Below are 13,885 nucleotides of genomic sequence, written 5' to 3'. Positions count from 1 at the left end.
TAGTATGAAAGTTCCCAGAGAAGGGCCCTGCGTGGCTTGGCCCTGCATGGCTTGGCCCTGCAGTGGTTGGCTAGTCCTGGGTTACACACTCACCGCACAGCCAAGGTTTGGGCGATTGTGCCTGGAAGAGCCACAAGCAATAGAGGAGAAACAGATCTGTGAAAGAAGGGCAGGTGCTGCTTCTAGATACCAGGAAGAAAGACAGACAGACAATCCAAATAGCTGGTCGCTCTCCCTGGAGTTTCAGCAAATAGTTTCAAAGAGGGAATCCGTCTCCACCTATTCGTGAGTCATCCCCTGCTTTAATGAATGCTTACTGCCATGCCATCAGAGGATGGTCTTATTCTTCCAGAAACGAAGCCCAGTCTCCACCTACACATTCTTTAACTCGGTGTCAGCCATTAGCAACTCCCAGCGGCACATCCACCACACTTGGAAAACGAGTCCAGACATCTGTGGGTGAAGTTCAAGACCCACGCCAGTGCTGCAGACCCCAGCCCCAAGGCAGGCATTTTGTGCATCCTTCTTGGTGACCCTCCACTGGGTCTCTGTGACCTGCGACACAGTGGACACACAATGGGATCTTTGCTCCTTTTTGTGTAGGGAACAACTTTGTCATCTCAGGACAGTCTGTGCTTTGGCAATGTGGCTATAGAACATTGTGCAGGGAAGAGAAGAAGGTTGCTCAGAGATGACTGAATTTCTCACCAAGTACTGAAAATATCCCCAGAGCACTGCTGCTCAAGGTGAAGGGAAACTCAGTGTCTTTTTGACTGATAACCAAACAAAATGGAAAATGGGCACTGAGACAGGCTGCCGCTGCCTGCAGCATGCTGGAGGGCCTCGCAGATGCCAAATTAGGAACTGCGGTACCAAGTTCAGAGGTATTCTCATTTGCGAATGGGAGTTTTCTGTCTTAGCTACTAAATTCCAGAAATAAAAGTACCGTCATGTTAGAGTTCTGACGCATACATAAATATGAGTGTATGTTATAAATATGTGAAATTAAAAGATACATTTTCCCCTCTAATTACAAGCCAAATTTTCTTTGCCCATATTCTTCCTTAAAAAAAAAACCATAGCAATCCCTTCCCGGGTGGTTAGTGATCTCCATCCAAGGCACCACACTAACCGGCAGGGTGCAAGGAGCATTCAGTGGTGCTAGGAGCTCCGGCTGGGGCGTGTGAGAGGATAGTGCCTGGGTATTAGAGCTGGGGGAGGAAGAGGGAGAAAGGCTTGGCAAACATTCCTTAAGGAGGGCTTCAGGTCGAGATAGGCCCTGCGATGAGGGCAAAAGGATGAAGAACAGATGGAGACAGGTTGGTAGGGACAGGCCTTCCAAAACCAAGCAGCATTTAAGGAAAGGTTAAGGGCAGGTTAAGTTAGGAGACAATGAGAGTAACTAACCTGGAAGAAGGAAAAAAGCAGAAAGAGAGGGAGGAGTGTATAAGTAGCAATATAGTTGTTGGGATTGTTGGGGCCAAATTGTAGGGATTTGGAATATCATGCATTGTGGAGGGTAGACATTAGCGGGGGGGTTGGGGGGTGGGGAGAGGGACTCTGCTGTAGATGGGATCGGTTAGGATTAACGTTGCACGTTAATGCTCCATGGGATGCAGAACTGAGGTCTGGGTTAGGGACCGGCTCCTATGCAGACAGGAGCACAAAGCTTGGGTCTTGATGAGAGCCAGGGAAGGAGGCGGGCCCAGCATTGGAGGTAGCAGAGTGTAGAAGCATCCGGGAGAAGGCTTCTGGAAGGAGTTCCTACTGAGATGCCAAGAATGAGGCCTGACCAAAGCTCCTGAGTACACCAGAACGGTTACCCGTCCATTGAGCAAACCCTGAAGCGAATTTTCGGAAAATTTACAAAATCATTTCAAAGGTTGATTGAAGGTTGTGGTCGGACAAGGAGGAGGGTTTATGGACAGTGAGTGTGCAGCCACTTTCTTGACTGGCAACGCCCAGCCCCACAGAAACTGCTCGGAAATGCACAGGACCCAAAAGCTGTTTTCTTCTATATCACGACAGAATTTATGTGCAACATTTAAATCTTAAAAGGCTAGCAAGTACGCCTCATAAAACTTCAAAGTTTACTAGAATCTTACAGATAGAATGTTGTAAATTTCCATTTTAAAGCTAAGAGACAGTCCCAGGAAGAAGTGAATTATCTAGAATCATAAAGAGTTCACAGCTGAGCTGGGACTGGAGCTGTTCGGTCCTTCTCTGTTTGGTGGCCCCACGTCTTCACTTGTGAAGGACACGCGTGGTATTTATCTCTGCGAAGAATCCCCTGGAAGAATGCGGCTGAGTGAACTCTCACTGGATGGAGTGATGTTTTAGATGGTAGAGAAATCTGGGCAGTTGGGTGAAATCCAACAGATCTTTGCTGAGTGTCTTACCTGTGAAGACAGAGGCAGACCCTGCAGTTGGGGCGTGTGGAAAGGCCCCCAGGGAAGTAAGAGAATGCTGCATATAAAGCTGCCTGCTGAGCAAATCCCGACTGCTCGTTGTGAAAGATAGGATTGCTTCTTGCAGGTGCCAGCTGTGCATACCCATGTTTCAGTTGTATTCAGTTCAGCAAACGTCAGCTGAAGGGATGACACAAGCCCCAAGACAACAGAAAAATGGAAAATCCAGGGAAGGTTAACTATGGAAGCTGTGAAATAAGGCCACATTCTTTATTTCATTATGAGACAGAAAGTTAAGTATTTGTCATTCTTTTTTCTTCCATCCTTCAAAGTCTCAGAGAAACTCTGTGCTGGAGCATTCACAGCCCTTCCCCAGCTGTGTCAGAGGGGGCTGCCTGGCTGTTTTAGCTAGAAACACAATCCTTGGTCTTGCCTAGAGCATTGTCAAGAAAAGTGGTTGGGAAATAAACTTTTGTTCAGAAACATACTTCGTTGATGTCAAGAATGAATACCAAATAATTTCAATTGGGGAACAGGCCATATTAATTCCATTTAGTGTCCACTAAATTAGCCTGGCTTTTATAGGACTTGGCAGCTAATACCTTCCTTCTGCTTGCACTGGCCTTTTGAAACCATAGGAAGAAAAGTCATGGGAGGTATTTAGCAGCGATGCCGAGTTGAGGATTTTAGAACCTAACCTCATTTTCTTCCCAGGATAAAGGGAGAGAGCAGCTCAGGCAGGCGGCCACTCAGAGTCATCACGCACGTCCCATGACTTCTGTGGACCCCGTCGGATCCTGCCCGTTATCACATACAATTTATGTCCACCCACAAAGCCTGTTACTTGGGTGAGGCGGTAAACGCTGTGGACCACATCCTGCAGCCCTCCCAGAGCCAAAATGACCCTGCCCTGCCCCTCCCAGCACCACAGACCTCCTGGATGAGATGCTGCACATCTGGGGAGCCAGCTGCAGGACTGTCACCCCCACGGAGTGGTTCAGAGCACTAAAATTTCTCAGTGCAGATACCCTGTGCTACAGGCAGGGCACAGCCCTCTCACATCCCTGAGCGGTTCCCAGGAGGATTATGCATTGGTCAGCAGTTGCTCCCTCTCATGGGGCATGGAAGGACTTCAAATAGAGATCAAACTTTTGTACTAAGACGTAAGGCGCTACTCTCTCTCTAGTGGAGCCAGATGTGGTTCTGAGGCTGAGTGCAAAGGACACATCTTTGGAAAAGAGACTCAAGTCGCGTGCTGATTTCCTTCAGCTCACTTCTCCTTTGAACCCTCCTCTGTCGTTAACTGTGTTCCAGCCTGGCTTTGTCTGGAGAGTTAGCACAATTTACAAAAGGCCCAGAATGAATTAAAGATCAAAGAGTGGGATTTTGAAAAGCCATCTATGTCATTTGCAACACACGTTAGGCACACATAGACACACTTTCCCAAGCAGGGGTCAATTTTAATTTGATTTTAACATTCTCTGGTTTATGGAACTTTGTAGAAAATCCAGATTTTTATCCCCAATCTCTCCATACTCCCCAGACTTAGGGGGATATATTTTAATTTTATAGTTACTTCTGCAGTCATAACCTCTCCCAATCAACCCAATGCAATATGTTCTCATTTAGCTTATATTAACTCACCGTATGTGTGTAAAAGACTGTGAAAAGCCCCCTCTTATATACCAGTGGATGCCTGCAACTACATATAGTGCCACATTTCTCCTATTCACACATACATAATTATGTTAAGGTTTAATTTATGAATTAGACTTTGTAGGAGATTGCCCATTATAACAAAATGGAATAATCATAACAATATGCTATGAAAACATTTTGTAAGAGTGATCTTTATCTCTGTCACTCGAGAGAGCTTATGCCGGCATCACTAGTCTTACACTTGATTGCTATTATTAAGTAAAATAAAAGAGTTACTTGAACAGAGGCCCTGTGATGCTGTGATAGGTGGCCTAGAAGTGAAACAGCGACTGGGCAAACGGGCAGGTAGCACATAGCGTGTGGATACTCTGAACCCAGGGATGATCTACATCCCTGAGGACAGGCAGGATGGATGGCATGAGTATTCATGAGGCCCCTCAGAAGAGTTTGTCATATAAAACTTATAGGTTGTTTATTTCGGGAATTTTCCACGTAATAGTTTTAGACTGTGGTTGACCACAGGGAGTGAACCTTAGATAAGGGGGGACTACAGTGTTCCCAAGATTGCAATGTCTACTTATTATCAAGAGGCAATAATTAGTGCTCAGTAAAGCCAATTGATAGGTGCCAATCCTCATGCATAGGACCTCGTTTCTTTCAACTGAAAACAAATTGAGGCATAAAAAATAGAACAAGATTAATAAAGTCATAAGTGGAGCTTGACTGGTACTACTGCATGGAACCCTGGTGGGAGTTTTGCAGTCCATCCATTGTATATGTTCTCAGGATTAGTGTGTGTAGGTCTTCCATGCACATGATGCTGAGCTAGGACTATGTTGTGTTAACCAGCAGCTCATTCTTATTCATTTATCTACTTTCATTTGCAAGACTCCCAATCTAGTCTTGGTCCCTTCTACAGTAGGACTGTCCCACTGAATATACCTGCCAGACTCAGCCAGGGACAGAAACGGCATCCTTGTTGTCATTGACACTGATGTTCCTGCCAGGGTCACTGTTGAGCCTTGGGCATTGTAAGGAAGCTAAAGGCAATACTTCCTGTCATCAGAGTGCACGCAGACAGCGGCCAGGGTTAGCTCAGAGCTCAGAGGGCGCGGGACTGCACGACTCCTGTATCATACAGTCAGCAGTGGAAGCAGGCCCGTAAGCCAGCAGCGTGTTTGCTCTTAAATCACCAATGTTTTCCATTTCTCCAGACAATTATGAATACCCTAGTTTTATTAGTATGATCAGGGGATAAATTATTTTGTGCAATCCAGACATTGCCCCAGAGAGACATACTGGGAATTTCCAATTTATATAAAAGTTGTTTTTTCCAGAAGTTCACATCATTTATTTTGAGCCCAAGCTACAGTTCCCCAGAGGAAAAAAGTGATATGTAGTAATAATAACTCACATTTCAACAACCTGTGTTTGCTGGACTCTCAGGATAGCAAGAGCCCAAGGCCATTCTTTTTTAATCTTTCTGGTACCTTTCTTTCTTTTTGTATCTGTGAAAATCAGCTTACGTATGAATGAAAAATGATCCAAAATTGTGTATTACATCATCCCAGAGTCTAGTATTGATCATCTAATTCAAATGTTTTAAGAAGTTATTTAAACAGGAATCAAATCAGACACATGGAGATTCTAAATAGTTTTTGTAGAAAAGAAAATTATTTGAAAGGCTGAATGACAGAAGGGGGAAGAGAAACAAAGGTGTTTCGTATGCTGGCTCATTCACTTGTCAAATAGCTGCAACAGCCACAGCCAGGCCAGGCCAAAGCCAGAGCCAGGAACTCCATTCTGCTCATCCACATGAGTGGCAGACAAATGGTCAGGCTGTGTCTGCTGTGTGTTTGCAGAGCGCTGGAGCAGAAGCTGCGCAGCTGGGACTCATGTCAACCACGATATGGAATGAAGGCAGCCAGGGAAGCAGCTTCATATGCCACACCACAGTGCGCTCCCCCTCAAAACAATCTTTGCTCTTTTCCCACCCCCCACTTCCCTGCATTTTCTATTCCTCCCTCCATGCCAGCAACTGAAACAGAGCAGACCCTTTAGCAGAACTCTTCATCGCAACATGTACACAGGTTCTTGCAAATACTTGTGGAAGATGAAAAACGAGGGATTTAAAAAATTGTTTTGCACCAAAGTCATCTTTTTTCCATCTTTCAATTCCATTTTTCATAAATATTTCAAAGTACCCCGGTACTAGTAGGCAAGTTATTAGAAAGCCTATTTCTGGTAGAATGAGATAGTAATCATTTCTTTATCTGTCACTTATTGCTAGAATTAGCACTCCAACAGCTTTAAGCCCAAATCTGCTGACACTTTGTAATGACCAAGTGAGTCTGCTGACCCCATGGAGAAAAGTCAGAAGCCAGCTAACGTGGCCTGGGCTCCCCTTCCTTCTGCCAAGGCTGTCTTCAGGGGCTACTCGTTAGAGACGGGCGGCAGAATCCTCATACCAGATCCAAGGCGGAACTTCCATGGCTGTGGCAGGCTTACCACAGCCGGCACAGCACCTCCAGGAAGTGCCTTCGAACACGGCCGAGGCTGTGGGCATGGTGAGCCCGGGCTAGCACCGGGAGGCTGGGGAGAGGGAGCAGTGCCTCTGAAGACACAGATGGCCTGCAGGCCAGTGCGGAGGTCGGTGGACGCGTGATAAACATTCCAGGGCTAGGGTGCATTTTGCAATCGGGAGGAGACGCGAAAGCAGAAAAATCCAGACGGGAGTGAGAATGCTGGGTATTGGGGTTTTGGAGCTGGTGGGTGGCTTTTACGAGATCTGTTCCTGGGTCATGTCTAAATACTTGAGTGCAAATACGCAAGGGCTGAATGGTGGGTCGAGACCGCACAGACATCTGCAACTCCAGGGGCGCAGCGAATCCCGGCGGTGGCATGACCGCTTTAAAGGCTGCAATGAAGTTCAGTAGGAACCCCAGAACTCTTTGTTGTTGTAATCCGTGATGATATGCACAGGTGTAGAATATAAAACCGTATTCTCTCTATAACTGTCCGTTTCCAGGAAAGTATGTGCTTGTCTTTTTAAGGATTCAAGTCTAATCCCTGTCCTGGATAATTACAGAAGACAGGGAAAGTGTTCTCAGACAACTCTATGTTCCCACATACAGTGAGATGCCACAACATGCCTAAAGTGTAGTTATTACTTTTTAACAGTAGCTTCAGTTCATTTTACTGCTTCGAGTCTCTGAAAGCCTGAGTTTTAAAGATTCAGGAACTTCTCGCGTGTGGTTTTGACGTTTTTAAAAAGCTTTATGGTCAGGCATATAACTTTCTCCGTTCATAGAACTTTGCCTGCTTTATCGGCTTGCTGTAGCGCCCCCTGCCGTCCAAGTGCTTTCACAGCCCTAATGAAGCCTATATTTTTACTTGCTGGAAAGAAATCTTGGTTGACTCAACAGAAAAGCTTTGAGGGGAAAAAGAAAGAAAAAATATTTTTAGATGATTACTAGCTGTTGTCTTTATTTCAAAACTATAAACTAAAACTTTTGCTTATCGATGGACAATATATGGGCAATTGACTCACAGTGCCAGGCCAACTTTAGAGCGCCTGAAAGCACTGTGTGGGCATAGTGAGACCAGGCTGGCACGGGGCGGGGGGCGGCCAGGTTGATGGCTTCCTGGCCACGGGAGGGGTTAGTGGAAGAGTACAGAAAACCATTTATTATAGAGTTTATTTTTATAAAATGATGTACAGTATTAGATGTATTTAAAAACCATTTGGTACCTCTGAGGGCCACATTCACATTTAAAATACATGTCTCTCAATTGTGTATTTTTAAGTTTGCATGTGTTTAAGTCGTTGGCGATTCAAGATGTAAGGGGAAGAAAAAACGAGGTTACAGTAAATCTTCAATAGAAATCAGTTGAATTTACTGAATAATGAGTTGACCGCACTGAAGGCAAATGACCAATACAAATCTGCCAAAAATAACTTTGAGTCAGATGTTTTCCATCTTTCAACTTGCTGGTTCTGATAGTTTCTTCAAAATTTGCTACAAATCAGAAGCCTGATAACTCTGGTCAAAAGTTGGCTTTTGTTTCTTTGTTGTTGTTGTTGTTGTTGTTGTTGTTGTTGTTGTTAAAATGAAGTACGACTCCCAAGTGTCGGGCACAATCGCCATCAGCATTTGTAGCCTGGCCAGTTACACCTGTGCGCAGCTGCGCCCCATTGCTGCTGGAGTGTGGGGTGGCCCTCGGTGGCCGTGGGCTCCCTGCCGGCCTCGTCGCGTGGCCCACGTGGCTCCCAGCCGCTCTCTGAAGGTCTCCGTCTTTCTCTCTGCCCGCAGGGACCCGCTCAAGATCCAGCAGCTGCAGAACCAGATCCGCCTGGAGCAGGAGGCCAGCGCGCGGCACTCGGGCCCTCCCTCGCCGCCCTTCCCGCCGCCGCCCGCCTTCCCTGAGCTCGCGGCCTGCGCGTCGCCCGCCTCCCCGGAGCCCATGAGCGCACTCGCCTCCCGCTCCGCCTCCGCCATGCAGTCCTCCGGCTCCTTCAACTACGCGCGCCCCAAGCAGTTCATAGCGGCGCAGAACCTCGGTCCCGCGTCGGGCCACGGCACGCCGGCCTCCAGCCCCAGCTCGTCCAGCCTCCCGTCGCCTCTGTCGCCGACGCCCAAGCAGTTCGGCCGTGCGCCCGTGCCGCCCTTCGTGCAGCCCTTCGGCTCCGAGGCCGAGGGCTCCTGGGGCCCGTCCTCACCGTCGCCTCCGCCGCCGCCGCCTCCGGTCTTCAGCCCCAGCGCGGCCTTTGCGGTGCCCGACGTGTTCCCGCTGCCGCCACCACCGCCGCCACTGCCCAGCCCGGGCCCGGCCTCGCCCTGCCCCGCGCCCGCCGCCCGCTTCAGCCACAGCCAGACGCCCGCGGCCTTCCTCAGCTCCCTGCTGCCCTCGCAGCCGCCGCCAGCTGCTGTCAACGCGCTGGGGCTACCCAAGGGCGTCACCCCCGCGTAAGTGACAGCGCCGCCCGGCTCCTACACTTCCGCAGTGCCCTAGAACCCCAGCATCCCGTTTAATATGCCACATCGGCATTGTCCAGCACTTCTTCCCTAGGTGCCCTCTGCGTGACCAGCAGGCACTGTTCGCAATCCCCGTGCCGGTGATGACTACCACGAGGGTGGCCTGGGCTGGCACTGATGGGGCGGGCAGCTAAGCAGGTCTCCTGTGTTGGTTTCACCTGCCCCAGAGTCCACAGCTGAAGGAGCAGTAATTAAATCTCCCACCCGCCACCTCTCGCAGTCACGTGGCCACTAAACTTGAATTTCACCCCATGTGTGTTGACTTCCCATGAGGTTGCTTAGTAAGCAGGAGGTTAGGAATTTAGAAAAACCCAAAAGAGCAGTCATCAAAACTTTCCCCACATTCTAGTGACTGTTTGGAAGGGGAACAAGCAGGTTGTTGTCTATCTACCATTAAATGAAGGTGTGCGCCCTAGGATGTGAGACCTGGTGATCTGGGGTCTGTCCCTGTCCCCAGAGCGCCCCAGCTGGAGCAAAAGGCCCCTGGCTCCCGGTGGGCAGCATTTGCAGGTTCCCTTGTAACTGCCTGTGCCCAACAGTGCTGCGGCAGCTCTACCAGATCTTGAAAATGGAGCTCCTCTGAGGACAGACAGGCTGACATCTACAGTCGGGCAGGCAGCCTTCCACAGGAGCGCCCGCAGCAGGTGTTTGGCATGGTTGGGGAAGAGGAGCCAAGCTGACCCCTCTCCTAAGCATTTCAATACCTGTCTCAGCTCGGCTGATACCTGCAGCTCTGGCCAAAAGCCCAAGCTGTTGAGAGGAAAAGAAGGAAACGCTGAATGCGGTTATTCTCATTCATCCATGAGGCGTTCCCATTGCAGGGTTGTCCTGGGTCACCTGGCAGGCAAGTACTGCTGTGGCCAGTCTGGCCGAGGTGGACCAGGGAGCTCTGGGTAGGCTGGGCACTTGGGGAATGTTGGTTATGTGGGTCCTGTGCTTGGCATCCTGTGAGCTTCTGACATCCTTACTGGAAAAAGCAGAGTCAGAAGACAGGTGTAAGCAAGAGGGTACTTTAAAAAGCTTGTAGAAAATGCAAATTATGAAAAAGTCATGATGGCTTGCTTTTTTTTTTTTTTTTGCACTAAACTATGCTTATCTTTTAAACGATTTGTTTAGAAGGCAGAATGTCACTCCTGAACTAACTTCAGTGGCCAGGGTGGGCCAGGCCAAAGCCAGAAGCCTGCAGCTCCCACCTGGTCTCCCACATGGCTGACAGGGACCCAAGTGTTAGGGCCAGGGCTGTTTCCTTGGCACATCGGCAGGGAGCTGGATCAGAAGTGGAGTAGGTGGGCAGTGGACCAACACTCCACCATGGGATGAGGCAGTCCCAGCCTAGGGTCTACCCAGCTATCCCACAGTGCTGGCCCCTGAATACACTTATCTTTGAAATTCATATTTCCACAAAATTTTTTGAAGAGACTTCTAAAAAAAAGGGAGTGGAATCTGCCTAGCAATGATGCCGTAACAGGTTTCTGGTGAAAGTGGTCGGCTTGCCTAAAGAAAACTGTCTTTCTCCCATGCTTTGCTGTCATTTGTGTAGCTGACAGAATATGAAATATTGTCTTGAAGGAAATTATTAACAACAGATTTTAAAAGAGTGGGAATTTGGTATAAGACACTTCAGGAAGACACACAGTAAATAATTGGTTCTAATGTCTTTCATACAGAAGCTGAGCGAACGTTTTTTAAAAGGTATTGGGTGATCCTGCCTTTATCCTCTTCAGTGAAAGCTGTGGTTTATTCCAATCTTTGTGACTCTAAAGATTTGCAGCTTGAAGGGCTTAACTTCCAGTAACAGGAAGCTCATTTTATGGAGTCAGACTATTTCGTTGTTACCACGAAAGATTTCCGTAGTTGTGTCATTTCTTAAAAGTTCATGGAGAAGCCCTGCTGATTCTGTGGCTATGGAAAACTCCACCCAAAGGTGGTTAAGCGCTGGGACACTAGAGTGAAGTGGCCATGCTGAACTGCACATGTTCGTCCTGGGGCCAGCCCAGTGAGCCATTCCTGCGTGTCACGCTTTGTCTCCAAGGAATTTTGCTGTTGCTAAATCACATGCACTTGGCGTATTCAGTGGTTTAGCTTGGTTACTTGTGTCTTTTGAGGCATTGTTTTCCCCTGGTGTATTATGGGAACCCTTATTTGCATTCTGAATTGAAAGCAGAAAAAAAGTTGCTATTTATTCATGGTTGTAAGCCAGATAATTAGCCCAAGAGTATCCCTTTTGAGGGTGACCATGGCTAATTGGCATACTTACGCATATAGGAACTACCAAGCTGTTGGCATGTGTGTGTGTGTGTGTGTGTGTGCGCGCGCGCGTGTACACACGCACGCTTTATTGGGAGCTTGTGATCGCAACAGCAAATCCAGTTTCACTTAGATGTGTTGTTTTTCTCACTGGATAGTTTTGCCGTATATGTCAGGTCCCAGCAAATTGATTGATTATACCTAATTCGGGAGAGTTGGTTTTTTGCTTTGCTTTGTTTTACGAAAGGTTTAAATGCCCATGAGTCTGTTTTCTTAGTCATCTATTGCACGCTTGTCCTTGTATCCTGTTTGTGTGTTTAGCCTTGCTCTAGTGTTAATTTGAGGAATAGTTGGTACTACCCAGGTTCTAAACAGCTTGTGAAAAGGTTGTTTCTCACGTGGCTAGAGGTCAAGGGTGGCGCAGAAGTCATGGGTGCCAGTGATAAACCCCGAAGCCAAGAAGGCAGAAGTGAGTGGGCCTATCTGGCACCTGCATGCTGCTGGAGGTGAATTGAAAACTGCGGGTCTTCAGTGTCTCCTTCCAGCAGCTTCCTTCTTCCCTGGGGTAGTGGGCTCACCGGTCGTGGAGGTCTTGCCCAGCTGAAAGCTGCCGACACAGATAGGACGCCGGGCCATTTTTGCAGAAGGATGCCACGAGAATGTTCCTTCGAGGACATCTGTATGCACTTTTATGAAATTAGTGTAGCCTGTTCCCCCTCAACTCCTGTAATGGTTAATTTTACACCTTCTCATGGCTGTGACCCTGTTCCTCCGCTTGGTAGGTTGGTCCTAGGAGATGATGGGCACCCATGAGCCTGGCCGGTGCCCCGTGGGCCAAGGGCAAAGCCTTTCTGACCCGGCTGCACTCGAGGCGCGTCATGCAGGGCCCAGCCTGGGAATCGGCCGGCCTCTGGATCTTTTGCCCACATTCACAGTTCTCACAGGGGAGTGCTGCACAGCCACAGGGCTATAGTGTTTTGTACTCTTAATTGCCTCTTTTACATCAGTAGGTCTTTGTGTATGACAAAAAGGAGCATGTGTCAATTAAAAAATGTACTAATTGGGAGGTCCTAATGAGAGCCTTTCTTCTGCAGGCACTCAGCTCTTTACGGGCATGATCTCATTGTCCCACTCTTTCTCCCTGACTTAGAAGAAACAAGCGGGCGGGGACAGTGTCGTCATTCTCTAGCCTAGAGGTGCAGGATTTCCCAGGACTTGGGCGGGGCCTGAGCGGTGGAGGGGGCGGGTGGGGGACAGTACCGTGGCTTAGCCCTGCATGTACTGCTTTGGCGGATCTCTAGTAAATGTGATAATTAACCAAAGCAGGTGCAGAAGGAAAACAGTAAAATCCCAAACCTTGAGAAAAAGGATGGTAACAGATAATAGCTGTAGGTTTCACTTCACGATAGAGTATTTTAGGAAGTTTTCAAGAAAAGACGGTGGCAAGGTGGTAACCACTGAGAAAGAACCCAAAAGACAGGAATCTTGTCAGGCCTGGCAGCCAGTATTGTCACCCTGTCCCTCATGAAAGCAGGTGCTGGCCTTGTCATTTGCTGGTAGAGACCAGGGAACTGAGGGGTTGGAGGTCCCTGGGACCATGGACTCATTAGCATCTTGTATGTAACAGCAGCCCAGAAAAAGTTGTGTTCAACCCTGGGCATCGGGTTAGTAGGAGGGCCTCCAGGGCCCTGCACAAAGGGGTGATGATTTTGTGGATGACTGTGCCCCAGGAGCTGCTGGGAGTCAGGTCGGCTGCGTGGTCTGTGGCGCTGTTCCGAGTCGTGCAGAGGTAGTGAGCAGGGCAGTCCCCAGCACCATCATCATTTTAGAAAAGGCATTTGACAATTAAAGGTGTTGATTTTCATTTCAGTGTAATGTTCTCGTTTTTCTTTGTGCTTAAACAAGTTTGGCTTCATCATAATAATCGAGTTACAAAAAATAGAATGGATACATAAAAACTTGGCTTCGGGATTTTCAAAAAATATATTCATGCGTAGATTCCATTCTTGAATATAAAAGATATCTAAGTGCCAATTTGTTAGGGAGTTTGCTCACAAAGTTTGTGTGATGTGGTCATCAGGTTTCACTGAACGCAAGGAGTGAATTTAGTAGTTAAACTGTTTTTCTGGTTGCTGGCCTGATAGCTGATCTGTTAAATCAACACTGGACTCTGGAGACCTGAGTTTCTGAAATGCACTGATGGAACTGAGTGCGTATCAAGGGGAGGATGCTTGAAGATCACCCAGCAGCAGAGACCTCTGGGGCCTCGTGCTGGTTGCCACGGCTATGCGTGTTTGGGGTGATTCTAGCCCCAGCCACATGAGTTCCCTTTTTGAGCTGGCAAGTGAATTAGAGTTACAGCTGGAGTAAACAGATCAGTACTGTTTTGCACAGATGGACTGAGTGTGTATAATAAGTGTTTACTGAGGGAAGCCTGTTGGGGTTGTGTATTGGCTAAGGTTTGTCTCTATGTGGACTTTCAGTTCTGATTTTGCTGACAATTTACTTTCAGTAAGCTATGTTTAATTGTATGAA

At 47.9% G+C, this 13,885-nt stretch overlaps 1 protein-coding gene across 6 annotated transcripts in view; it reads left to right on the top strand.

Annotated features, from left to right (window-relative positions):
• Positions 1-13,885, top strand: part of PALLD (palladin, cytoskeletal associated protein) — a 396,405-nt gene that overhangs the window by 349,917 nt on the left and 32,603 nt on the right. For all 6 annotated transcript variants that reach the window (XM_058670013.1, XM_058670012.1, XM_058670015.1 and 3 more), the window contains one exon: positions 8,381-9,034. In XM_058670013.1, the coding sequence (XP_058525996.1) occupies positions 8,381-9,034 (654 nt within the window). The remainder of the gene's footprint in view (positions 1-8,380; positions 9,035-13,885) is intronic.

This window comes from Ochotona princeps, chromosome 11 (genome assembly GCF_030435755.1).
Source record: "Ochotona princeps isolate mOchPri1 chromosome 11, mOchPri1.hap1, whole genome shotgun sequence".
Classification (NCBI taxonomy): Eukaryota; Metazoa; Chordata; class Mammalia; order Lagomorpha; family Ochotonidae; genus Ochotona; species Ochotona princeps.
The sequence above is the reverse complement of the archived record's forward strand: the minus strand, read 5'-3'. Positions and strand labels throughout refer to the sequence as shown.